At 34.6% G+C, this 24,700-nt stretch overlaps 4 protein-coding genes and 4 non-coding genes across 9 annotated transcripts; 4 read left to right on the top strand and 4 right to left on the bottom strand.

Moving 5' to 3' along the window:
- Positions 1 to 1,122: 1,122 nt before the first annotated feature.
- On the top strand, positions 1,123 to 2,514 carry F35C12.3 (Phospholipase A1). Its single transcript, NM_001375169.1, has 5 exons — positions 1,123 to 1,396; positions 1,511 to 1,821; positions 1,996 to 2,085; positions 2,134 to 2,337; positions 2,388 to 2,514. The coding sequence occupies exons 1-5, from the start codon at positions 1,258 to 1,260 to the stop codon at positions 2,436 to 2,438; spliced, it is 795 nt and encodes a 264-aa protein (NP_001362164.1). The 5' UTR covers positions 1,123 to 1,257; the 3' UTR covers positions 2,439 to 2,514.
- On the bottom strand, positions 1,314 to 1,383 carry Y67A6A.3. Its single transcript, NR_050443.1, has one exon. It is a non-coding gene; the product is annotated as an Unclassified non-coding RNA Y67A6A.3 (non-coding RNA).
- Positions 2,515 to 2,836: 322 nt separating the features above from the next.
- F35C12.7 (Activin_recp domain-containing protein) lies at positions 2,837 to 3,996 on the top strand (the record flags this gene model as incomplete). Its single annotated transcript, NM_001026278.8, has 4 exons — positions 2,837 to 2,902; positions 3,113 to 3,256; positions 3,510 to 3,613; positions 3,670 to 3,996. 4 exons carry the CDS (start codon positions 2,837 to 2,839, stop codon positions 3,932 to 3,934), a joined length of 579 nt encoding a protein of 192 aa, NP_001021449.1. The 3' UTR covers positions 3,935 to 3,996.
- Positions 3,955 to 8,126, bottom strand: ncx-4 (Sodium/calcium exchanger membrane region domain-containing protein; the record flags this gene model as incomplete). 2 transcript variants are annotated; one of them, NM_001047198.5, is made up of 10 exons in its annotated part: positions 3,955 to 4,319; positions 4,367 to 4,622; positions 4,672 to 4,847; positions 6,022 to 6,159; positions 6,210 to 6,331; positions 6,828 to 6,963; positions 7,009 to 7,188; positions 7,233 to 7,384; positions 7,444 to 7,757; positions 7,912 to 8,126. In NM_001047198.5, 10 exons carry the CDS (start codon positions 8,124 to 8,126, stop codon positions 4,218 to 4,220), a joined length of 1,791 nt encoding a protein of 596 aa, NP_001040663.1. The 2 variants fall into 2 exon arrangements, with proteins under 2 accessions (NP_001040663.1, NP_001040664.1); NM_001047199.4 differs by lacking the exons at positions 6,022 to 6,159; positions 6,210 to 6,331; positions 6,828 to 6,963; ... (2 more) ...; positions 7,444 to 7,757; positions 7,912 to 8,126 and having other exon boundaries at positions 4,218 to 4,319; positions 4,672 to 4,778.
- Positions 8,127 to 10,069: 1,943 nt separating this feature from the next.
- Positions 10,070 to 10,234, top strand: F35C12.5. Its single transcript, NR_050442.1, has one exon. It is a non-coding gene; the product is annotated as an Unclassified non-coding RNA F35C12.5 (non-coding RNA).
- Positions 10,070 to 10,235, bottom strand: F35C12.4. The gene has a single exon (NR_050441.1). It is a non-coding gene; the product is annotated as an Unclassified non-coding RNA F35C12.4 (non-coding RNA).
- An 8,882-nt stretch (positions 10,236 to 19,117) lies between these two features.
- F35C12.6 lies at positions 19,118 to 19,177 on the top strand. Its single transcript, NR_050440.1, has one exon. It is a non-coding gene; the product is annotated as an Unclassified non-coding RNA F35C12.6 (non-coding RNA).
- Positions 19,178 to 20,354: 1,177 nt separating this feature from the next.
- Positions 20,355 to 23,274, bottom strand: hrdl-1 (E3 ubiquitin-protein ligase hrd-like protein 1; the record flags this gene model as incomplete). The annotated part of the gene is made up of 6 exons (NM_060201.6): positions 20,355 to 21,018; positions 21,291 to 22,103; positions 22,152 to 22,295; positions 22,616 to 22,742; positions 22,787 to 22,917; positions 22,966 to 23,274. 6 exons carry the CDS (start codon positions 23,272 to 23,274, stop codon positions 20,803 to 20,805), a joined length of 1,740 nt encoding a protein of 579 aa, NP_492602.2. The 3' UTR covers positions 20,355 to 20,802.
- Positions 23,275 to 24,700: the final 1,426 nt, after the last annotated feature.

Raw genomic sequence — 24,700 nt, 5'->3', positions numbered from 1 at the left:
ATTGTGGTCTACAAGGTATGACTGAAAATTCACTTTTAATGCTTGAACTTGGCGGTTTCGAAATTTTTTAAAATTCTGTTTTCAAATTCTGAAAGAACATAAAATTTGCTACAAAATGGCAACGGGAATTTCTAAAAAAGTTAGTTTGAAGCCAGAAATTAATTTTCAAAGTTTGGAAAATCTATTAATTTTGCATATAACCAGAAGCAAAGTTTCAATTTTTATAGTCATTCCCAACTCCATTTTGTGAAATAACAAAAAGCCGATGACGAAACGAACATCATATTTTGATCAAGCGTCTTCACGTGCAAATCGCCTATCATCCAACCGGTCCTCTCATATTTTGTTCGAATTTGCGCTACAATGAACGTTTTCGTAGATGATCCTTAGGAGATCGACTGTCTCCAGTTGATAACAACAATAGGTCATTGCTAGAGAATATTGGAGGCTTAATTGGAATTAAGCTTGACTATTGGACATTGTTATCATTTGGATGAGATAGTATCAAAAGATCGATTAGAAAAAGCATAATTATTTTTGACTCGAAAAATAAATTCAGACTCTCTTATAACCGAGATCCAAAGTTCCGCAATATACTTTGCAGGAAAAGTAACTAAAAATACGGTACATAGTTTCCATTCTTTGTTGTTCCGAAATTTTATTTCATTTTTCTCATTTTTTGGATGAAAAGTGCTTATTACAGCTAAATTGTGAACCTCGAATCAAAATGATCTTCTGCTAAACGCTCTCTCTCTCTCTCTGAACATTCCGAAGTGTACTCCACGAGGAGAAGTAAAATTTCACAATTATTTTTTTTCCATTTTATGGAAACATTTTCCTGTTAAAGAATAGTAGAAAATTGCAGAAAACTTCGAAACAACATGGAAATAGAAATTATTATACTTTTTAATGGGGCACACCAGTTCTTGTTGCCTTCATTTCAAAGCTTTTAGTCGTGTCGAGACCGGGTAGTGTAGGCGTTATCAACAAAAAATGGCATATTAATTTTCGAAAAAAAAAACATTTTTTTTGCTAACTCTCGAATAGAACAACAAGTCCAACATGAATTGGCAGACAAGACGTGATAAATGATGATAGATCCGCAAAACACGATTGATTCCCGTTATTTTCTCCAACATATTCTTCGTGTGTCTTATATCGTGGATTTCCATCCTTCTCTTTCTTCCAATTCGCTTTCTTTCTTTCGTTTTTCAAATGATCAAAGTATTCGTGTTATCTACTTTGGTATAATGTCTGATGGAGTTGAAGATATCAACTTTTGATAATTTTCATCTTCTTCGGAAGATTTTATCCTTTTATTTTAATTTTTCAATTCTTTTGATAAGTGTGGAAAGTCTTCGTCCACGTGGAATCGGTCTGATTCGGCTTCCATTCGGTAAGTGTACACATAAGAATTTTTTTAACTTTTGTAGTAACATTCTATTAATTCAGATTATTTTCTTCTTTTTTTTAACTAAAATTTTGTGGGTTAGAACATCTAGTTTTTCAGGTGTATCCGATCACCGTTCCGGACCGTATCTACCAAATTTATATATTGCCGGAAACAAATTATATCATAAAACTCAGCCAGTACCAGATGTATCTCTACCAGGACAAGAGAAACATTTTTCTGGACATGCACAATTAAATCCGTTCACACATATGGTTGCTGTCGGTACTAATAATGATTTTGGAGATTCATGGGGAGCTGGATATGCTCTTCAGGGTGTCAATTTTCTTGATTTAAATTTAAGAAAAAACTATAGGCAGTATGCAAATATGCCACATTTATTCACCGATGGACAGCATCAACCGTTTCAGGTAATTTATAGTTCAGAAGTACCACAAACGAAAAAAAAACCTTTTTTAATTGTTGGGAATGAATAAAAAAACTAGCAGACTCGTCAAAATTTATTTTAACTTTTTTCTTTTGTTTCTTTTGTGTTTATAAATTTTAGCATCCCCATTTTACATTCAGTATCAAAAATATTTCAGAATTCATTTATTGTTGGTGCCGAAGTTGACTCTTCAAAGTTCACAAGTCACGCTGTAGCTTTAGATATTCCTCTTCCAGGACTTAATGAGGTTTACTCCACCTTTTGTTAACTTTCGTTTACCCCCACACAATTTCAGATGTTTGATTTTCAAGAAGAAACACTGGAAAAGCACGATGAAGAGCTCACAGATATCTATCATACTCGCATGAATTTTCCAATTCCCACGACAAATCAACGGTTCCCATTCAAAGCTCACTTCTTCGAACGAATTAATGATATCGATCTCAATATGGCTCATATTATTCCTAATCTTAATATTCATGGTATTGATCGTGATAAGGTATGGATTTTTTTAAATTTTCTGAACTTTGTTAATTTAAAAAATTTCAGATTGTTGACCAACTTGTTCAAAATAAAGCAAATCCAACACTTGTCGGGTAAAGACTGCTATATTTCCTTCCAATTTATGTCTGTTAGATTTTAAAATATTTTATTTCTCTGTAATAAATTTTTTTTTCATTTTCTGCGCAATATTTTCTGAATACAACTCGTAAGTTCATGACTAATCGAAAAATGAAAACGATCCGGAAGTTTATACTAGAAAATAAAATAAACCCGGGAATCAAATTACCAAATGATATAAAATGTCTGCGTATCCATTTGATAAACTGACACCGAATCAACGTAGTTTTCATTCAACAATACTTTTCTATTTTTCCCACAGAGAAGAAAGAACAAGGTCAAAAGAAGATGTCGGTTGATTTACCTATTTTCCTACTACTAGTTATTTCATTTTATTGTTCTTTTTTAGTTCCTCTTTTTTTAATTGGTGTTTTCAGATGCTTCGCTTATTTGTTTCACTTTTGGTAATTGTTTCTGGAACATTTGCAATTCAATGTAATACGGTAAGTCTTATATTTATTTACTGATACTATTGGAATTTATTTGCAAAGTTCATTGAGATCGTTATTTACTCTTTTAATTGTTTTAATTGGTATAAGTCTAGAAACAATAAAAAAATCATATCTAGCCAAGTAAAAACTACTTTTAATTAAACTTTGTGACTAAATTCATTCCAGATGTACAAAAAATGTTCCGATAATTCCTTTTTTCAGGGTCTAAAATTCATCAAAGGAACATCGGTTGGAACTGCAACAATCAATTGTGAAAATTCTGGTGCATATTGTTATAATATGACTGCATCAGCTGCTTCATTAATTGAAGTTACCAAAGCGGGATGCAGTATGTGGAGATGCATGGTTATTTTTTTTTAAACATTTTTTCGATTTTTAAACACTGCTATTAAAATGACTGAAAATGGATTTTTGGGATCTGCAAATAGAAACGGGAAAATGGCAACGGAATTACATGATTTTAGACTAATTTACTTCCCAGAAAAATACTATATTTTGGAAAATTATGATTTTTTTCATATGAAAATAAGACCCAATTATTGCCAAACAACTGAACTGACTTGAAACTAAAAAAAAATAATACCAAGATTTCTTACAGTTCGCTCAAAACAAATGTATTGGAACCACATTCCAAAATATTCCAATTTCATTGTGTTGTTGTAACACTCCATTGTGCAATGCTGGTGGAGAAGGAGCTATTCAGTAAGTTTCCACTACTCAGACTTGTTCATGTTTAGGAATTATATTGTTTTATTTAGATCCCAAAATTCTGGTGGATGGAATGCGGAGCCCGAGCATCGGGTCACAAATTTGAATAAAGACGAAGTTCAAAGCAGATTTGATTCTGCGGAACTTGATGAAGATCATCCACATGGAAGTTCCTCGAGAGCTGCTCGTTCCGGCAAACCAGATACCACTGATCCAACAACTGTAGCAATGGAAGAATCGAAAAATATAACTGAAACATCTGAAATGTCTGAACCAGCAGAAACCGGAGAAGAAATTGATATTCCATTGATTTAGTTCTTATTTTTTCAAATTATAAAATTGTTGTTTTTATTATAAAATGAATGACACCAAATTTCAAATTTCAAAATACAGAAAAATAAATGCATAACAACTATTGATGCTGAAAATATATACAAATTTTCAAATTCAATGGGGGAAAAAGAGAGGGAATATGAAATCAGTATAAGTCACTAGGATGAATGAAAAACTTGTAAACCCGTTGATGCAGACCGTTTTTGAGTTTTTGAGAAATATTTGAGAAACTAAGAAAAATTAAAATAAAGGAAAATTATCAAAACTATCCGCAAATATTCAACGGACAAACGAGTTTATCAGTTTCCAAACTAACTGAAAATACGCAGAAGAAAACGTAGGAAACGATCATCAGGATTCCGAAAATCTGAAATTTCAAAGTTAAACTTGAAAATTGAATGAATTTCAACAGACCTTGTTCATCTTCCATCCCGATAAGAAAATAGCAAAGACCAATACAATGAGCATGATGAAAAGCATTCCAACAGAGCATAATAATCCTTTTGAACTCACAGAAATTGGTGATAAAGGTTCATTTGGATGCTTGATATATTCTATTAGAAAATATAAAAGCCACGGAATCGGTAGACCAACACAGACATCGAAAATATTTGAACCAACTGAACTGGACACTGCCATATCACCCAAACCTTTTCGAGCCACAATAACACTGTAAATGAAAGGATTGGAGATTAATATTTCAAAATATTTCAACTCACCTAGTGATAAGATCAGGAATACTTGTTCCAGCAGCTAGAATAGTCAATCCAATAATTTCAGTTGGAATCACAAATGTCTCTCCAATTGTATTTGCCCACCAAACCATGAGATACGAGAAAAATGCGATCCACAAGATGGAGATTATGAATGTCGCGGGGTAGAGACCACGGTTATGCTGAAAATTAGAAGCATTAACTTTAATTTTGATGAGAGCAATCCTATTAACGTGACATTTCTCTTATTATTTTGGAGCAAATTAGCTCCCGACTAAAATTCCAGGGGCGCTACTCTTCACTCAATGTTGCCGGTTGGGCGTGAAAAATGCGTGTGAAGATGCGCACTGCAACTTTTTTCGAACGAGGGACGAGGCAAAAAGGTTTCTAGGCCATGGCCGAGTCCCCGACAAATTTCAGCGGCCATTTATCTTGCTTTGTTTTCTGCGTGTTTTCTTTCGTTTTTCACCGATTTTTTCCGTTTTTTCTTATCAAAACTAATAAATAAATATTTTTTGCAGCTGCTAAAACAATTTCCAAGTAAAAAAATTATGTATTCAGTGGGCAAGCAGCGGTGAAAGTGGGTAATGTAATATGATGGATTACGGGAATAAAAACCCAAACTTTTTCCCAAACATGATACATATGCTGTTTAGATGCTAAAAGTACCTGATTTTCATAACGAGACCGCTGAAAAAGTTTTGAGATTTTCATAATTCAACATTTTGTGCCAAAATCTCGACTTTTTCGCACAAAAAGTTGAATTTTGAAAATCTCAAAACTTTTTCAGCGGTCTCGTTATGAAAATCAGGTACTTTTAGCATCTAAACAGCATATGTATCATGTTTGGGAAAAAATTTGGGTTTTTTATTCCCGTAATCCATCATATTACATTGACCACTTTTACCGCTATTTGCCGACTGAATACATATTTTTTTCATCTGGAAATTATTTTAGCATTAACAAAAATATTTATTTATCAGTTTTAATAAGAAAACACGGGAAAAATCGGTGAAAACACAAGAAAACAAAGCAAGTACAAAATGTCGTAAAATGCGATGTAAAATGCGATGCACACACCGATTTTTCGCATTTTTTCTCGGCCCTCGTTCGAAAAAAGTTGCAGTGGATGCGGATAAGTAGCACCTCCTCCTCGGACTCCATTGATAAAACCCGATCGTCCGATCTTCGCTAGCTGAAAGATCCGAGCCCAACTATGGTAGATCTTAAACCTTTGGAAGGTCCTTGAAAAATCGAGCGAAATTCAATAGTTTAGAGCAACCCAAGCAAGTTCATATTTTGCATCGGATCATGCTTCAAAAATCCCGTTTCAAAACAAGAAAAATGTTAACTTACAGATTTTCTAACATCCGGAATAGTGACCCACATGGGTATTACAACAGGTGCTAACAATACATAAGTCAATCGTTTCACCCAAGTCTCTGGCCATGTCATATCAAGTGGTTTTTCCTCTTGCTCTTCCAAAAGAGACTTCTGAAACAAAAACACGTTTGTTTTCCTTTTTCACAAAGATTGACGCTTACAATCTCTTCAATCTGTGAAGAGCGGCGATCGGGCATACTTTGATTGACATTTAGGCGATGCATGTCGTGTGACTCGATGTTCACATTGCTTCGGCTCCGTGAGCTGTCGTCTTCTTCCGAATCTGAGAAAATGAAGAGTTGAGTACTTTTGTGATGACATCCTAATCTCTGTTTTTTTTCAAAGTCGACAAATATTATTGAAGCTTTGCAATTTTCTGAAACGCGCCTGGCCAGAAAAAGCCAGAAAAATAAATAAAAATTTTATAAAACTTGTCTCGTGGTGAGACCTGTCCGAATAATTTACGACAAGATAACTCGACAAAAAATGAAAATAATTCATGTCCACTTCTGATTGTGAGTTTCAAATTCTAATTTAAATGATTTTTTTGTCTAACTACAACAACTAAAAGATCCGCACACTTCCCACATCTTTTTTCAATTGTAGTCCAATGAACATGGACCTAACAATAGAGAAGCTCAAAAATCGCAAGCTTCTATAAAATTCATAGCGAGTATGTGAACAAACAAAACCACTTCTCAGTGATTGTCTACTCGAAGAAAACACGCACATTTGCATAATGCAACTTCAGAATACATTTGTTTGAATATAGAGTATACCTTCAGGAAGTTGCTCCAATGTTTGATTCATCAATTGCATAATTCCATTTCTAAACATTGTTCCCGAATGAAGAATTGGAACCGATTGACGACGAGCTGATGATCGACGACGTAGTTCACTTCCTTCTAATTGAGCCTGAAATTAGATTTTTTTAAATAAAACCTTACACTTCAAACTAACCAAATCGTTATTATTATTGTTATGCGGAACGTCAGCTGCCAATTTTTGAGTTTCGTGAGCCGAAGCTTCTTCTGAATCGGATCCTTTTTTAACTAATTGTTCAAGTTGTCCATTAAACTTCATGACCGTACAATAGACTATATAGATGGAAAACATTGCAAGAGCTTCGGGGAATGTTATCTGAAAAAATAGAATTCTAGATGTGCCTACTTTATAGTTTTTACCATTTCATCCATAAAAAAGAAAACGAGCATTGCAAGAGCCAACATATAAATGGATACATCTCGGAAAAGAGGCCACCATGTCAAATCCAATATTGATTTTGAGAAAAGAGTGCAAAAAGCCAAAACACAGAGAATATTGAATGTTGCGGAACCTGCAACATTAATGGAGTTGGTTTCAAAACTTGAAGATTCGAAGTTAGTATCGACTCACCAACGATAGTTCCGATTCCAACATTATTCTGTGCAATGAACACTCCAATTACTGAAGTAAAGAATTCGGGTGCCGATCCACCAGCAGCCATAAAAGTGGCACCTGCCACGTCATCAGATAATGATAACTTTTCAGTGAGAACATCAAGTGATGGAACAAAAAACTCGTCACAAACAATTGCAAGTGATACAAACATGTAGATGAGACCACACATATGCAAAACTACAAATCCATTTTGGCGTTGTTCAAGACTAAATGGATCAGGTGGAAATTGACCATCGTCATTGACATCCGGAGCCGGTGGAGCTAGAGATCTGGAGAAAAATTCATAGAGTTGAAAACTATTTTTTAAAGGATTGCTGAAATATCTTATTCAAATCAGATCGTTTCGAATGTAAATTTTCATGTAAAAGTTACTCGTAACATTAAATCATTAAATTTGCATTAAATATTTGTTTGAAAACTCACCGATTGCAAGTGGGAAGCAATGTTTTCCAAAATGGTTTTGAAGCATTAACAGGTGTATTTTCAGGCGTTATAATTCCAGGACCTGTTTGATTACTACGTCGTTCTCTCATCAAATGAGCTGCTCCAATAATGGCAACAAGTGCAACTGGAAGGAGAATTAGACGACGGACGACACGCGCCTTCGCCCGACTTCGAACCGTTGATCCGACGCGCATCTGCAATTTTTTAGTTATGAACCGGTAGCGATATGATTAAAGAAAGATTCAAGAGTATTTTTAAAAATCAAAATATGATAATTTGAAACATTTAAGGGAAATATGGGTACTAATAATTTTTAAAGGTGGAGCTGTACTCTTTGATACAGAAAAAACCAGATTTAGAAAATTTTTAAAAAAATCTAATTTTTATGATTCAAGTTGAATTTCGGAACTTTTCACTTTTTACTATGATATTTGCAAACGTTACCAACTTCAAAATATGTGAATAATTCATATGGTTACTGTAACTACTACAATAATTATGTCCCTTTTCTCCACTATATATTTTTTTCAAACCTAAAGCTTTAATTGTTTAAGTCAAGCATCCTATTGTACGAAAAAATGTTTTAAATGGGAGTAAAGACAAAAAACAAGAGAAAAAACAAAAAAATAACAATGGAAGGCTTCAATGGTGGATCGAACACTAGCGACAATGAAAAATTTAGTATTTTTGAGGCTAAAAACTGGAAGAAAAAACAGATTTCAGAGCTTGCTTTGGGAACAAGCATTGATCGGTGTAGAGAGAAGATCCCGAAGATTCACACGAACATCTTTTTGTGTTCAACAATATTTCGGTGGAAATGAAGACGAGCTGATAATATTCATGTTTTATTTATGTTTTCAGACTCTTCGATTTTATAAGTGAGTCAGACGGAAATTGAGGAGATATATGAGATATAAAAGATGAGATGAGACTTACTGGGAATATTAACATTTTATCTTTTAAAGCGGGGGTTGCAAATATCAAATTAGTAAGGATATATCAACAAAAAATAATCACTTTAAAAATTTGAGCTTACTTTTCATACTTTTCAAGTTTAAACGCACAATTTTAATACATACATCGGAAACTATTTCTAAAAAAGACTAAAAAACAACCACCAGAGCTCAAAAAATAAAAACGTCATTTAAGCAAGAAAATCTAGATTGAACACTTTTTTCGATGAAAAAAACTGAAAAAGAGGTGAAAATCTGGTGGGATGATCTTCTCGTTTTCCCCCAATTTCTCCTTTTTTTTTTGGAACAAAATGATGTGGCGAGCTGATATCAAAAAAAAAGTCTTGACGTTAAGCTTCTTCAGAGTTAATCTTGTGAATGTGAACATGGAAATGAGGAAAAATAAAGAAGAATGATTTTTGACTTGACGGGGAGTGAATTCGGAAAACTTGTGGTGCAAGGGAAAATTCAGGTATCTTTATTTTGTTAGCTGAACTTAAAGGGCTTAATTTTGGACATCCCTTCTCCGTATTTGTCCAGAAAAGTTTCAAAAATTAGATGATTAAAAATTAATGAAGAACACAAAAATATATAGCCAATCACACATGGAATTGCAGGTAGGACGCAAAGAGAGCGAGTAAAAAGGCGGGGAGGAGGATCTACTACACTATACAATCTACTAACTAGATTTCACACTAAAGGCGCACCTTTGCTCTTTGACTTTTCAATAAAATTTCACCATAAAAGAGCGAAAAGTGTGAAAATTGTGAGCTTGTGGCACACACACATACACATTGGTGGCGAAATTGCTCAACGTTTAATGGGAGTTCCGCCCGCCACCGATTTTGAAAAAAGGGGTGGAAAATGGCAGGAGCAAGGAAAGGGAACAAAAAGGAAGGGGAAGCTTTTTTATTTCTTTTTTCTTTTCTTCGACTCAACAAAAATGGAAGAAAAACGAAAAAGCAAGAAAAAAAAAGAAAATAGAATCTATGGGAGCCAGAAGGACAAATAAAGAAGGAATGCACTCGTAAGCTGATACTTGAGACTGGATTATGACGTACCACCAATGGGGGCCACCACCTACCAGGATTCCTTTGAAGACGTCGTAATGGTGAAGTCAAACATACAACAACTATGGGTGCATGGATTTGGTTGGGAAAGGATTAGAAGACCGTAAAGGATTTATAGAGAGAGAGAGAGAGAGAGAGAGAGAGAGAGAGAGAGAGAGAGAGAGAGAGAGAGAGAGAGAGAGAGAGAGAGAGAGAGAGAGAGAGAGAGAGAGAGAGAGAGAGAGAGAGAGAGAGAGAGAGAGAGAGAGAGAGAGAGAGAGAGAGAGAGAGAGAGAAGCTTAGGGTTCATAGTAGAAATTGTGTGCGTGTATGACAAAGAACTGAGTTATTCGCGTTTTCATTGACGTCGAGATGAATCTCTTGAGAGTTTTGACTGAAAATTCAAATGTTAAGCCGTTGGCCGACCTTGTCAATTTCACCTTTCAGGCGACATGTACAAAAACTAGGCATTCACCGGAACGGCTCAACTCACGCCCGCCCTTTCTTCTGCCTCACCTCAGAAAACGCCTTTGGAAGAAGGTGAAATATTTCTTGAAGATGCTGTCAGTTATTCTTTTCAGGTTAGGTTTCAGATACAGAATTTGGTATTCATATAGGGTGTCCGCTCGTTCACCCCGCCTCGCCTTTATCGTCTCGAAAAATTCATTATAAACTATTTGAAAACTTTATAATTTGATTGATGACTATTAGAGTATTTATATGTATCTTGAAACAAAAAACTGAATACAAATTTTGGACTATACATAAAAAATCAGGACTAACAGTTTTTAGTTTGTTGGTAACTGGAACGAAAAAACTGAATCCAATTATTTTTTTCTCGATTTTTAAAAACATTTTCATTCAGGCGTCCACATGCTGCATAACAGAAAATGACACTTAATCTGAACTAGATCCATCTTAATTATTATATAGCCGTGGGATTACAGTGACAGAAAGGATTATGACTGATCATGTTATGTTTTAAGCACTGATAATGAGCTATTGTCTTCAGGGAGTTCTAATGAAAACTAAAGATCAAAATTAGGGAAAAGTGGTCAAAAAGGAAAAAGATCGAAAGTTGCACTCAAGGTTAGAAACGGAAAATCCACGGCTATCAGATTCAAATTTCTTCAATTTTTTTGTTTGAAATTGATTTTTATGCTTTCTCGAAGGCCTGGCGGGGATCCTCTCGTCCACCTTTTCACTCACCTGCCGCCCTGCCGATAAAGGCGGCTCCTATGAAATGCCTATTTCTAGTCAACAGACTATTGGCGAAAAGTTAACGTAGCAAATCAATACCATAAGCTCTTCGCCAGCAACCTCCAAATGTTCAGTTCAAGAAAATTATCAAATTATTTTCAAATTATTTCATTGTTCTTGTTCGTCATCATTTAGATGTCTGATCATTGTCTTCTCTGCTCTTCCTTTTTTCATTGCTCCAATGGTGCACAATCAGGCTCTCCCACGCTTTCCCACGATGCTTTCGAACGACAATCAGCTTAGGAGGAGGATTGGCAATTTTTGGAGCGCAAAAAAATTTTTGTGGACGAAGGTGGAGAGAGAAACAGAATAAGGATTAAAGTGAAAAAGTATGAAAGATGCAGAAGCTGAAGAAGAAGAAGTTTTGGTTTTTCTCTCTTTAAAGAAGGAGGGAAAAAGCGCCTTTTCAAGTCGACGACTATTCGAGCGGAACATTGACAAAAAGAAGTAAGGATCCCTTTTGGAAAAGAAAAATGGGCGGAGAATGGAAAAAGACAAACCACAAAAGGCTTCCCAGGTAATAGTTTTGGGTGGGTACGTCAACAATACTTGAAAAAAATAAAAAGTTTTAAGGGGTCCCCCAGACCTGCAAATTGATTATGCAGGAGGCAGAAGACCAGAAACGGATGAAGTTGATGGAAATTCGGGGTTTGAGGAAAAAAAGAGTAAAAGAAAATAAAGTTCATCTTAAAGAATGAAGTCACAAAAGGTAAAAAGGAAGCAGAATGTCTAGCTCATTAGTGCAAGGATGATTAATCAGAGAAATGTCAACGAAAAGTCAAAGTTTTCGTAGTTTCTAGTTCAAGAGAGTTTGTCTTATATTCTATGTAAAAGTTTTGGCAAAAAAAGCATTTGGTGAAATCACCGAAAAAATAAAAATATAAGTTTGATACTTTCTGTAATTTTGAAGTATAGATATAATTTTTTTTTTCCAAAATTAATCACATTTCCAGCTCAAGTTATTCGGTAGATATCACTTTTTTTTTAATAGAATAACTTACGGAAAACTAGAAAAACGAGCTGACATTTTTAATTTTTAAAATAAAATTTGGTGTTTTAAAAAGCTGGAAACTTGAAAAACTGGAAATCGCAAAAATTTGGTTCTATTCTGGATCTTCTTCTAGGTTTTAGAGAATATCAAAAATTCAACTGATGAATAACATGGAACTCTGGGATTTGTTAAGTTTTTAAAAAATTTTCACACTTCGAAAGTTTTCGAATACAAAAACTGGACAAAAACAAGCGAATTTTTCTTTAGAACCAAAAAAAATTATTTTAGCCGTTGGAAAAAATGCTCCATAAGTCGGCAAGTGCCAAGTATTTGGTAAAAGGAAGGTAACGGTAACGCTTAACGCCTTTGCCGAATGCACTCTAGCGTAGACTCTAGACTATGTCTTAATCTAATTAGATGCTTCAAAATGTTACAGTAATCATAAGGCATCACTGTGAGATTCAAAACTCCCGGGTACATGCGTCGAGACTTAGAGTTTAATTCTAGACAAAGCTGTGTGTACCTACTAATCTGATTTCAACACTAATCAATATGGATTTATCAGAAACTCTATTGCAACCTGATTTAGTACAGTAGAATCTGACAAAGCTATGCACCTCTACGTATCAACTGATTTAGGTTCGATTAAAAAACTTTTTGATTATTGAATCAGTTGTAGTCTTTCAATAAAAAAAACGAGAAAACCTTTTGAAAAGTGGTAAAGTGGACAAGTTGGAAACACCTACAGTATGACATGGAGGGGAACGCGAAAGTCAATTTCCCACAAAAAACAACAAATAATCGAAAAGTTGAGTAGTGAGGCAACAAGCAAATGCGAGTTGAAGAAGTTGAAATCGAGTTTTGGAAAATTGGGGGGGGGGGGGGGATGAGGGAAGGAAAGAAAAAGAAAAAACAGAGGGCGGCAAAAACAAAAGAGTACTTGATTGAATTGCGAAAAGAGGGACGACATGCAAAAATAAAAGGGCCAAATGAAACAGGGAATGATAGTCGGTAAAAAGGGAATGCTTAATTGAGCACGGGATCAGTCACTTTTACGATCACCGTCAATATATATATTTTTTAATTTAGACGGTATTTAGATGGCCAATTTATTTTGAAATGAGGCAGTTTCAGAAACCAATAATTGTATTCATTTCGAAATGAAATGAGACTCTTCAGAAGGGATGTTTTCCGATGTTGGACAAATTAAACTAGATAATGGTGTAGTGTGCTTCAAAGCAAATATCAATGACTTTAAACCAAAGTGCAAAGGGTTCTGGAAAATATATTTTGGTCTGAAAATCAGATTTAGAAGTTTAATTTAGTGAATTTGCTAGAAATTATGATAATTTGTTTTTTTGAGCAAATTGCCACAACTTTCTGGAGCACGAGGCCTATTTTTTGGAAATAGATAGCAATGTGCGACAAAAGACTGTAGCAGTGCGGAATATTGGAAGAAATTGGGAGTGTTCCCATAGAATTCCTAACTGGAACTCATGCTTCAAATATTGTGTTGAAAAATCTATCAATGAAAAATTTGAAGGGGAATTATGGCCGACTCACCTATCTTCGCCACTTCGTCATTTGCCCGGAATACGCCTCCAAAAATGGTGGAATGTAAAGTGACAATACAAATTTCTAAACCCAACTTTTGCAATGGAATGGCACCGAAAGTCGCACCTTTGTGAAAAAACAATCATGAAACTGTTTTCAGTTTTTAACATTTTTTCAACTGCATTTGATTTTGGACGAACTATAGAGTTGTGATTTTTCAGTTCATACTATATACATAAGCTAAAAGTCTTCAGAGACTGACACACAAATTTCCATGGTACTTGAAACAGTCGTCTTGTGTCAAATAGTCACTAATCTCTCCAGTTTACTTCTATTTTCCCATCTCCTTTTACATATTCAACTTTTCTTACTTTTCTTCCGTCACTTCCTTTTTTAAACAATCACTCTTCGTTTCGTTTTTTCTTTCCACGTTTCTTTCCGTGCCACGTCAAACATTCAAAAAGTTGTAAGCCTATTTGAAGGGAAAGAAAGAAGGGAGTCATAATCTTGGAGAGGCGTTTTCTTTGAATTTTAAATAGACAAAAAACGAAGAGCCATGGGTGGGCGTTTCTGTTTTTGGTAGGATAAGGAAGAAGGTCCTTTGGGATGATTTCTTTTTCAATCTTTTTGATTTTTGATTCTGAATATGAAACTGAAACAAACAGAGAGTTTCGATTTTGGTATTGAAGAAGCACAAATTGAATCCAAAAACCGTGTACTGCAAAAATTAAAATTACAATTTTTGATTAAACACTTCCTAAAAGCTTTCAGAATATTTGCTCTTGAAACTGTCTTGAAATTGTCAAAATTGGGTGAAATTTTTAGACAACAAATTAAAAAACACACATGTCCAGAAGTGAATACATCGTGGAAATATTTTAGGATGTACTATTTCGTTTGTCAAAGATCAAATACGATAATGAGGAAGTAATGTAAATGTCTCAAATACACGATCATCAAAAAGTGGTTGTGAATGTCCATTTTCAATTAGTACAATGGCTTCAAATGGAAGAATAGACAGTTGAAGAAAGAAAAGAAAAAATGAGGAAAATGATCAAAACTCAAGTGAATTATGGGAAGATGTTGGGTTTTTGATTTCTCATTGAGCAACCATTTGTTCAGATGTTCAATTTTATGCAAATTTCCTTTCTTTTTTTTTTGGCGGCGTGAAGTTGCAAAATTGTTAGTACTTTACAAAAAACAGAAATAACTGACAGAGGAAAAGTAGTCAATTTACTGTCAAATTTTGGATCGTGACTTTCACATGTATTTGAGCTGCAAAATGCAACTCCTATCGGCTGAAATTTTGATCTGAACACGTCTCCAGTCCACTGTTTCCTGATAACCGGTTAAATTTTTTCAAAAACCTTTTTCGCAGACTTTTTAAATGATACTTCAGCTTAGGTTAACATTTTTAAAGTTTTTGAGATTATTTCTTGAAAAATTGGAACTTCCAAGAATTTTCCAGATTTTTTAATCTACCTTCTAAACATTCTTATTATTTGTCAAAAGTCAGCAAATTTTTGAAACATTTTTAGGGCATAGTTAATCTAAAAATCAAATTTACTAAAATGAAATTTCAGATCAAAATTTAACAAGTAGAGCTTCAACGATAATATTCTCAAATCATGAAAAAATGCTTCAACGAGAAGATCTCACTCGTGAAGACGTGGATAGAAAAATGCTCAAATTCAAAGAATACCAAAAAAACTGAATTCAAAAGAATCTGAAAGACAGCCTATCAAAATCAGAAGCGTGTTCCTCTTTTCTCAAAGCTTTTCTCGTCAATTTAATGACAAAAAAGGATACTTGTTTTGTTTTTCTTTTAAAATGAGAGCATCACAAAAGCTTTCGGACACAAAAGCAAAATAGAGGGGGGGGGGGGGGGGGGGGGTCTGATGTTTCTGTCATCTAAAATGAGATGAGCTGTCGTCAAAAAGATACTCTTCTCCTTCTCTCGCTTCTTCGTTTTTGACACACAATTCAATTCAACTGGTCCTACCCGGTTTCCGTTTTCTGGGGCTCCCCACTCCCTAAATGTGGGCGGAGCTTGGATAAGAAAAATAGAAGAATGCGGACAAGGGAGAAGAAGCAAAATGAAAAATGACAACAAACTAATACGGGTTCTGGGTGTTCGTATTGCACCACCCAGAGCCCCCAACCCACCATACAACTTACGATTTATTTTTTTTTTTTCCAAGGAAAAGCAGTTGGTGGTGTGGGTGGGGAAGAAGATTCGGAAACTAGATATAAGAACTAAACGGATGGGTGTGGGAAGATTTTTGAATTTTTCATTGAATAATTCAAAAGCGACGAGTTCTTCTTCCAATTCATCAATTTATTTTCTTGTTTGTCATGACACCTCATTCATTTTGAAAACAAAAAAAACGAGAGATTACGTGAGTATTTCAGGCCGATGGATTGTTTTTGCCAAACACTAGAAAATGTTGTGTGGTACCAACGTCTTGGTCAAGGCGTAACGGGGGGCGTTTCTCAACCGCCTTTTCCCGTCATCCTTGCTCCCTGCCGGAAGCTCTGTGAACATATTGATGATACTGATATATTATGGCTTTTATGGTGGGCATAACTTGAGACCTCAATGAAGTTTCAGGTAAAAAGTACAAAACGATGGGCAACTGAAAATGTGTACACAACTAAAAAAAAGTTATGGACACGACTTTCCAAGTCTAGAATTATTCAAACAGCATTAGTCTTTAACGAATGATTAACTAAAATTAATAATGTTTCTGAAAAAATATTTCCCACGTTTTAGCACGTTCCATATGTTGATGACTGGTTTTTAAACAACATGAATATTTGTAGTTTCCAGTCTCAGGAATGAATAGAGACTTTGTTTAGAAAAGTCTTCGTGCTACCGAACGTGTTGATATGTTAGTAAAACTAACAGAAAGTTCAAGTTTTGACACCAAAAATGGGAGAAGAAAAATCAGCTACTGGTATAAAACCATACTTTTCCAAAAGCCCAGAATTGTAAAATTTATCATTTTGTCAATGCATTTTGGTCACTCTCAGAGAGAACTTGTGAAAATGAATCGAAAATTGAAGAAAAATTCGGTTTTTTCAATAACCGAAAGCTGAAAACCTGGTGCTTCGGTGCAACTTTATTCTGAAAGAAATTATTACGAAGATATAAAAAGGTAAGTGGTACACTTTTACAGCCCGTGAGAACTCTGAAACTACTTCCGAACAATTAGTATAGAAACAATGTTGGTACAAACAATTGAAAATGGCTCCACACGTCTACCAGTGCACTTTTATCTCACAGACAAAAGAAAAACAAAAAACAAATTTTTCATATTATCTTTCATCGCTTGTCTCTTTTCTTCTTCTTTTTTATCTTCTTTTTTTTCTTCCAAATCTTTTCCCCGTGGGAATCCATCATTCAAAGCACAAAATAAAACATGCAAAATGAGAAGCCAAACTACATTTGCTCTTTTCCTTTGTCTTTTTCTCAAATTCGATTGTCATGATTTGTGTATTACACAGTGCAAGGCTCAAATGCTCAATCAAAATCATGGAGAAATTGGTTGGGAATAATTTCAAATAAATCCTCTCTTGTTTTAAGATCCGAATTTTAATTTGTCATAAAATTGAAAATGATATACCAGTCATTTTTGAGACGGAGAGACATATTCAGGAAAAAGGAAGAATGGGTTTGAAAAATAGGAAAAGAAGGAGGACCATGTAATTTTGTGTGTGCTGATCGAGATTTATTAGGCTGTTTTTGGGAGGAATGAGATGTGCAAAAAGAGGGTAAGGAGAATGGGAAAATGTATACAAGGATGATGATGGTGACGGATAAATAGATGTCATGTGACATTTCTATACTATTCTCAAGAATAAATAGCCCATTGTCGTGTTTAAGTAGGAGATTGTAACATAAATCCTACATGGTACTTCATTTTCTAAAAGAGATTTTGAATAACTTAAAGTTGGGCTGTCATTCGTGAAGTTTTTGGTCTACACTGTCCAAAAATGAAGACGAATATCGGGCGAGACTTGCTCACAAAGGAAGAATATGAACTTAACACCGGACTTCCGACTGGGACCTGTGTCATTCGAAATATACACTTCCAAAATAAGGACCTACAAAAAAATTAGCGGCGGACGAACATTTTGAACTATAGTAAAATAAAACGATCTGAAATTATTTCAAGTAACTTTTCCGCATGGAAAATTGCTCCAAAAGTTAACTTTTTCAGGCTTCTGAATATTCACTGCTTTTGTTCATTTTACTAATTTGAATATATTCAACTTGTATAAGATAACCCACCTAAATTTAAAGAAACATACGGATTACATAGATAAAGTTTTTGAAGTTAATATTAATGCTCATAAATAAGAAGAATGAGTGAATGTATTCCGAAACGAGTAAAGTGAAAATGGGAAAAATGAGGCAAAAACGGGTAGAAAGATGATGACATTTCACTATGCATTTATTCTAAATGAAAGTGGTTGCGTGAAACGGAAGAGTTTAGGTGAAGCATGTTTTTTGAAATTTACAATAAAAGGGGGTCAATTATAGAGAATGTCAGAACACATTAAGCCGGCGGGCGTAGATTTTGATATGTGTAAAGTTTTTATAACTTGAGCACATTTCTCTGGAACGTGACGTAGTTGCACCAGAGTTGAGAAAATACCGAAAATTAAAAAGACGCGTCTATATGTTTTTGATAGAGAATAATTTATGAAGTGGTAGACGAGGTTCTTCATCATTTCTTAGTACTTCTTTGCAATACGATGACGTTGAAAACTAGAAACTCATATGCGAAGAAACTTTGAGAATTTCTAGAGAAATTGAAAAAAATTGGCTAAAAACTGAAATTCATAAATTTGAATTCGCGCCAAAACGTTTTGCAAAATAAACATTTGAAGAAAATCAGAAATACAGTATCAAGTCTCGAAAGGAATGTAATATTAATAAATGAAGGGCTCACAAAATGGCAAGTAGTTACTGTAGTTCTCATTCTTCAAGGTTATTTGTTTTTTACGATCACGGAAGTTTTTTTAAAGAAAAATACAAAAAACATATAATTGTCTAGTTTTTATATATCAATTACCATAAACCTACAGTAATCCAGAAAATGAGAATTATTCGAAATAAAAATTATACATTTTATCTATAGTTTATTCATAATTACCGGAGACAACATCATTTTCAAGTTTTATGATCAAATAAGAGATACAGAAAGAAAAGGGCTATTTATTTTTTTTTAGAAATGCAAAAAGAACAAAGAAAAAGCATTGAACTCAAAGAATAAGAAATAAAGAATAGTGATGATGCAACATTGAAGGACATAAACACAAAAAAAGAAGAAGATGATCTAAATGTATGGAAAATAGAAGAAAAGATGGATAAAAAGAGAAGAAAAGAGACGAAAAGAAGAAGCCGTCGTTTAAAAGTTTGGACACATCGGTCCTCCATAGGCTCTTCTTTCTTCATTTTTTTTTTCTTTTTTTCGGCTTCTCCCCAATTGGCCGCCTGCTGCTCAGATTTTTTTTCGAAGATTTGAATGAAAAAGTAAAGTATCAGGACAGGGAAGAGGCGATGAAACGTGTGGTATTTATCAATTGGGATTCTGATTCAAATCAATACCATCACAAGCTATAACTTTTCAACCTTACACAACTAGAAGTAGACACAGCTGTGAATTTAAATATATATTTTCCACCCAAAACTACAGTACCCTCTACTGCCTCGAACGAAATATTTTCAAATCGTAACCGCGTGGAATTCGTTTGCGTCTTTGAGATCTACAAAAAACGAGTTATTTTATAATATTCTTCGATTTTTTCAAAATGTTCTTTATTTTTAACTTTTTTCGCAGAAATGGAAAAATGAAAACTAATCGGCCAAATTTTTTGGAAGTTTTTAAAGTTTTCAACGATTTCTTGAATGAAAATGATTATCTGCCGAACAACTGCGTCGATGCGCCATGTGTCGGATTTATTTTTGGCTTTTACTACTTTTTGGCTAAAATTCTCTTGATTTTCGATTTATCATATTTTTACTAATTAAAATATGATAGTTAGGAGCTCCAAAATACTGCAAATGTGGCAGTTAGAGCATAAAAGTTAACATGGAGGTAAATTTTTTCAATCTATTAAAACCTTGCAGAAATCATTTGATTCGGAAGTGTGGAAGTTATTTTTATTTTTTTAATTCCAAATTTCCATTGCTTCCGATATAACCGATGACGCTACTTTTTTCAAATGCTCGAAGCTTATTTTCAGATTTTTCAGAATTGTTGTTTTGACCTATAAAACCTAAGGACACCGGGTGAGAACATTCTATTGAAGACCAGAAACAACTTTTGAGGCTAAAATTGTGCAAAATGATAGAACGAAGGAAGTTTTGTTGGCGGAGAAAATAAAACGGGGAGCCGTTTGTGTCAATCCGTCAATAAACATCTCGAAAATGCATGAGGAAATATGAAAAGAGAGGGAGCTGGAAAAGCGGAAGGAACAATATGCGATTTCCATATTTTTGAGCTTTTCTTTTGAGAAGAACGTCGTTTTCTTTTCTTGCAGAGTTCCACACAACTGTTTGGAAATTCAAATGTGTGAAACTTGGCTCAAAGCATTAGATTCGCTGAAAACTCAAAGTATTTACTTTGGTGAAAAATGGGGATCGGAGAAAAAATGTACAGGTTCACACTCACAAGGTACCGGGATGAGAATTGTAAAGGATTAGAATGATAGTCGAGATTTCAGAGGAAACACGGAAAAAAGGAACAAGAGAACGAGATTCAGAATCTCGATAGAGGATACAGAGAGAAAATTGATAGTTGGTGTGGATGATGATCATACCCATACATGAAAAGAGGGTCATGAAAGGAAAGGAAAAAGAGGGTGGAACTATGCTAAATATGATGAAAGATGGGAATCTCAGAGAATCTCATCAAATGGATACAAAATATACAACAAAAAACTATACTCATACAGGCATGAATTTAGAAATAATGAGAGTACGCTACCAGGTAGCTTTGAAATGACAAGAACATCCTAAGTAAACAGAAAAGAGGAGAGAAATGAGTATGAATTATTCGGTGATTCCCATTGCTCGTAGATCGGCAGCTTTATCAGACTCCAGATATTTCCGTCGGTAAGTTTCGATCATTTTGGCTCGCTGGATTTCATAGTATGATAGATCTTCATCTCCTGATGAAGAACTCAATTTTGTCCACGTTCTTTGACGGCCATTATCTGGTTCTTGGACTATTTCGGCGGGCTCTTCATATTCTATTTCGTTTTCACTCTGAAAATAAATAGTGTCTTGTATTTAAAAAGAAAAGTTGTAAAAATTAAATACAATAGAGAAGGCGTAAAACCTTGTGAATTTGTTTTTTTTTTTAAATAGACTAATACGGAAAAAAGTCATAATTAGACTACTTTGAAATGTTCCAAAATTTTTATGGCGGGTCTGAATTTCGAAAAAAGAGCCAAATTTTGATAAACACTGAAATTTTACCAGAAAATCTACTCGTCTTTCATATGAATTCAAGTTACAAAAGAAAAGAAAATGCTAACCTCATCTGAGAGTTCATCATCCAAAACCCCACCGGGCATAAATGATGCATTCATTCCTATCCTTCCTTCTAGAATATTTTCGATTGTAGACTGAGCGGATCCCGATTGTCGTAGATCCGTCATTATTATATCAACAGACATCTGCGGGAACATCTCCCTGACTTGCTCGAGCATTGTTTGCAATTGCTCTTCTGTTGGTTCGGCTGCTCGACCAAAGAAAGGCCCGAAGTTAGCAGCTACTTCAAGAGTGAATGCTGGGAAATGAACGAATCCAAATGATCCACCATTGAAACGTAATCTTGTACTATTTCCAACCTCTGGTGGTTGTCTGATTTGATCTTGTGGAGATGGAATAGTACAACGACACGTTGGACATGAAGAATCCTGAGCAAGCCACCACATGAGACACCAATCATGGAATTGATGAGAGCATGGAAGTCTTCGAGATGTTCCGAGCAATTCCCAGCAAACAACGCAACGATCATCACCATTAGCACATTTAACACTTGGATATGATCTCTCAATGTGTTCGAAGATCTTCTTATGATTACGATGACGACTTAATTGTTCAGTCATGCAGTTGTAGGTAAGCTTCATGTGATACAAGAAGAAGATGCTTGTGAGATTAAGTCCAGGTGAGAATGCCAAAAGTTGAGCAAAACTGAGCATTTGAATGAGTTCGCAGACAAAGTTGGTGATAAGCTCGAGCCAATAGTTGAAATGACGAACAGAGTCAGGATTGAAGGAGAATACACGAGATGAAGAAATGCATCGGAACAGAATGTAAGTGGAACGGAATACTGCGAGAAGGCACTGAAAATTATTTGATTTGATTTCACTAGAAATAAAATTCATACTAACATCAAAATATAAAAGTACAGCAGGTTGCCATGTTAAGTGATGTTGGAATCGAGAAATCAAGAACGTCATGGCAATCGAAACGAAGAAGAGGAACAACGAGAGGAATGAAATCTTCTGACTTCCACGATCACAGGATGGAGAGATCTGAAATTAAAAAAAAATTAATTTAGATTTAAGATTTTATGAATAAGAGCTATAGAGCTGAAATTTCAAATTTGAAGTTTAGTTCAAAATTCATATTTCACTTCATTGCGTTTTCAATCACTTTATAGAAAATTATGTACATTTTCAGAGGAAAAACTTTTCGAAGTTTTGTGACTAAAATAAATACAAATCATTTTCCCAACTTAAAAAATTCAAAATAATACCTAACAATAACAATTTTGTACAGTTCGATTTTTAAGCCTCGTAAATTTAAATTTAACATCACTATTTATTAATTTTTAACATTTTATAAAACTTACATGCTTGAGCCTCTGACATGTGATAAACTGCAAATGGGATAAGAAAGCACAAATACCACCCCAGATCATCCATGGCATTACACGATGCCCCTTTTGCGGTCCGATCACAACTGATAAGTAGACGATTCTGAAAAAATTACAATAAAAATAATTTTTTACTATAACGCTTACGTTAACAGGACATAACAGAAGAAAGCTTGACGGGCCACATTTTCCTCCTGTCGGGCGAGCTCTTTGAATGTTAATTTGATTATTAGTCTCGTACAAACTGCTAGTATGGCAAAATACGAGTTTATAGCAACCTGTAAAAAGAAATAATTTTTAATAAATATTTTACTTTCAAAACTCACCCAGATTAGCGTTGTATCAGATAAAATGTAATGAGCAATTTGAAAGAATGTGTGCCCGGACAATGCTTCAATATTCAAACCATATGCTGATGACAGTCGTGTATTATTCCGAAGTTCTTCTTCGATAAGCTTCTGTAGCTCGGGTTGTGAGCGAAATGTTGTAAATACAGTGACAGAAGCAACAATTGCAACAAGAACTGACAATGCCAGATATGAGTCGACAGATGGAAATGATGATCGGGATAGTAGATTGACAACCCCCATGGGTACCTGATTGTTACGACGGGTATCCGGGTTCCCCGTATTCATCTGAAATTCCATAACTTTTGAGTATACATTTTAATCTGATATTTAGAAGAAAGAAGGAGAAATTGAGAATGACAAATTTTCACGAATTGTTTTCAAAAATAAATTTTTTTTTTGAAATTATGTATATCGCAATTGTTTTCAAAAACCATTTTTGCGCCAAAAATTCGATCGACACGCTTATTTTTGGAGGCACCACGGTTTCAAGATCTGATGGGATTCCGGATCTACGTTTTCCGGATCTACGTTTTCCGGATCTGGCACCGTGCCAACGCACAAAACGCTTTTCAACGCACGACTTTTTTCGAAATTTTCTTCTAGAAGAAACGCTTAACAACACGCGACGCGTAACATCGGAGCGTCGTTGTCAATTTTTTCCTCGAAAAAATAGCGTTTCATAAGTTGGCACGGTGCCAGATCCGGAAAACGTAGATCCGGAAAACGTAGATCCGGAAATGGTCGATCCGGAAAACGTAGATCCGGAATCCCACCAGATCTTGAAACCGTGGTGTCTCTATTTTTGTAAAAAAAAACAAATATGTGTGTGCCTTGAAAGAGTACTGTAGTTTCAAACTTTTGTTGCTGTGAAATTTTTATCTATTTTTCATAGTTTTCTATTGTTTCTTTAAATAAATGCGCATATTTATGACGAAAAAATACGAAAATCCCACAAAATGAAAGTTTGGAACTACTCTTTAAAGACGCCTATTGTTTTTGATTTTACAACAAAGCAAAAAGGTTTTCGGCGCGAAAATCGCAAAATATCGGGGTTCTGGCGGTTTTTTTGACAACCAGAATACTGGAAATGTCGATGCAAATTAAGGAAAATCAATGAGAAGAAGTGAATTTGGCCTGAAGAAGTGAAAAAGTCATTTTCAAAAAAGTGTCCATATTCTACAGATGGCTCAAAAATTAGCCATTCCAGAAAACAAAACTATTTTTCTAAAGAACACAATTGTTTCCCTTGTTTCTCGGGGGGTCCAAAGAAATCAAAAATATCCAAGAGCCGTTTCACAACTTTCTTGAAGCCAAGGGTGCACACAAAAAACTGAAAATATGTAGAATTGGTTCCCATCAAATTAATTTATTGAAAATCAAAAAGGCTTTTTGCACATTTCGATGAATAATTGTTTTTAAAAAAAACAGCTCAAAATAATAAACCGAAGAATCAGATTTATCTACTTTAAATTAAAACAATCACTGATGCAGCAGTAAGTCAATCAGGTGTGTAATATAAAGCATTTCTGATGATCAATAGAATAGTTCAAACAACTTTTAGATTTTTTTTTCCTTTTTTAATGTTTAGTGCACCCTTGATTGAAACTACTGTTATCACCAAAAACGCAGATTTTTTTCATTTTCTGACTTTCGTGGTCATACTCCAATGCAATAAAATATGGCTCTTTGATGTATTTCCGATGAGATTATT

The sequence above is a fragment of the Caenorhabditis elegans genome, chromosome I (assembly GCF_000002985.6).
Source record: "Caenorhabditis elegans chromosome I".
NCBI lineage: Eukaryota > Metazoa > Nematoda > Chromadorea > Rhabditida > Rhabditidae > Caenorhabditis > Caenorhabditis elegans.
This window is presented reverse-complemented; position numbering and strand designations above follow the sequence as displayed.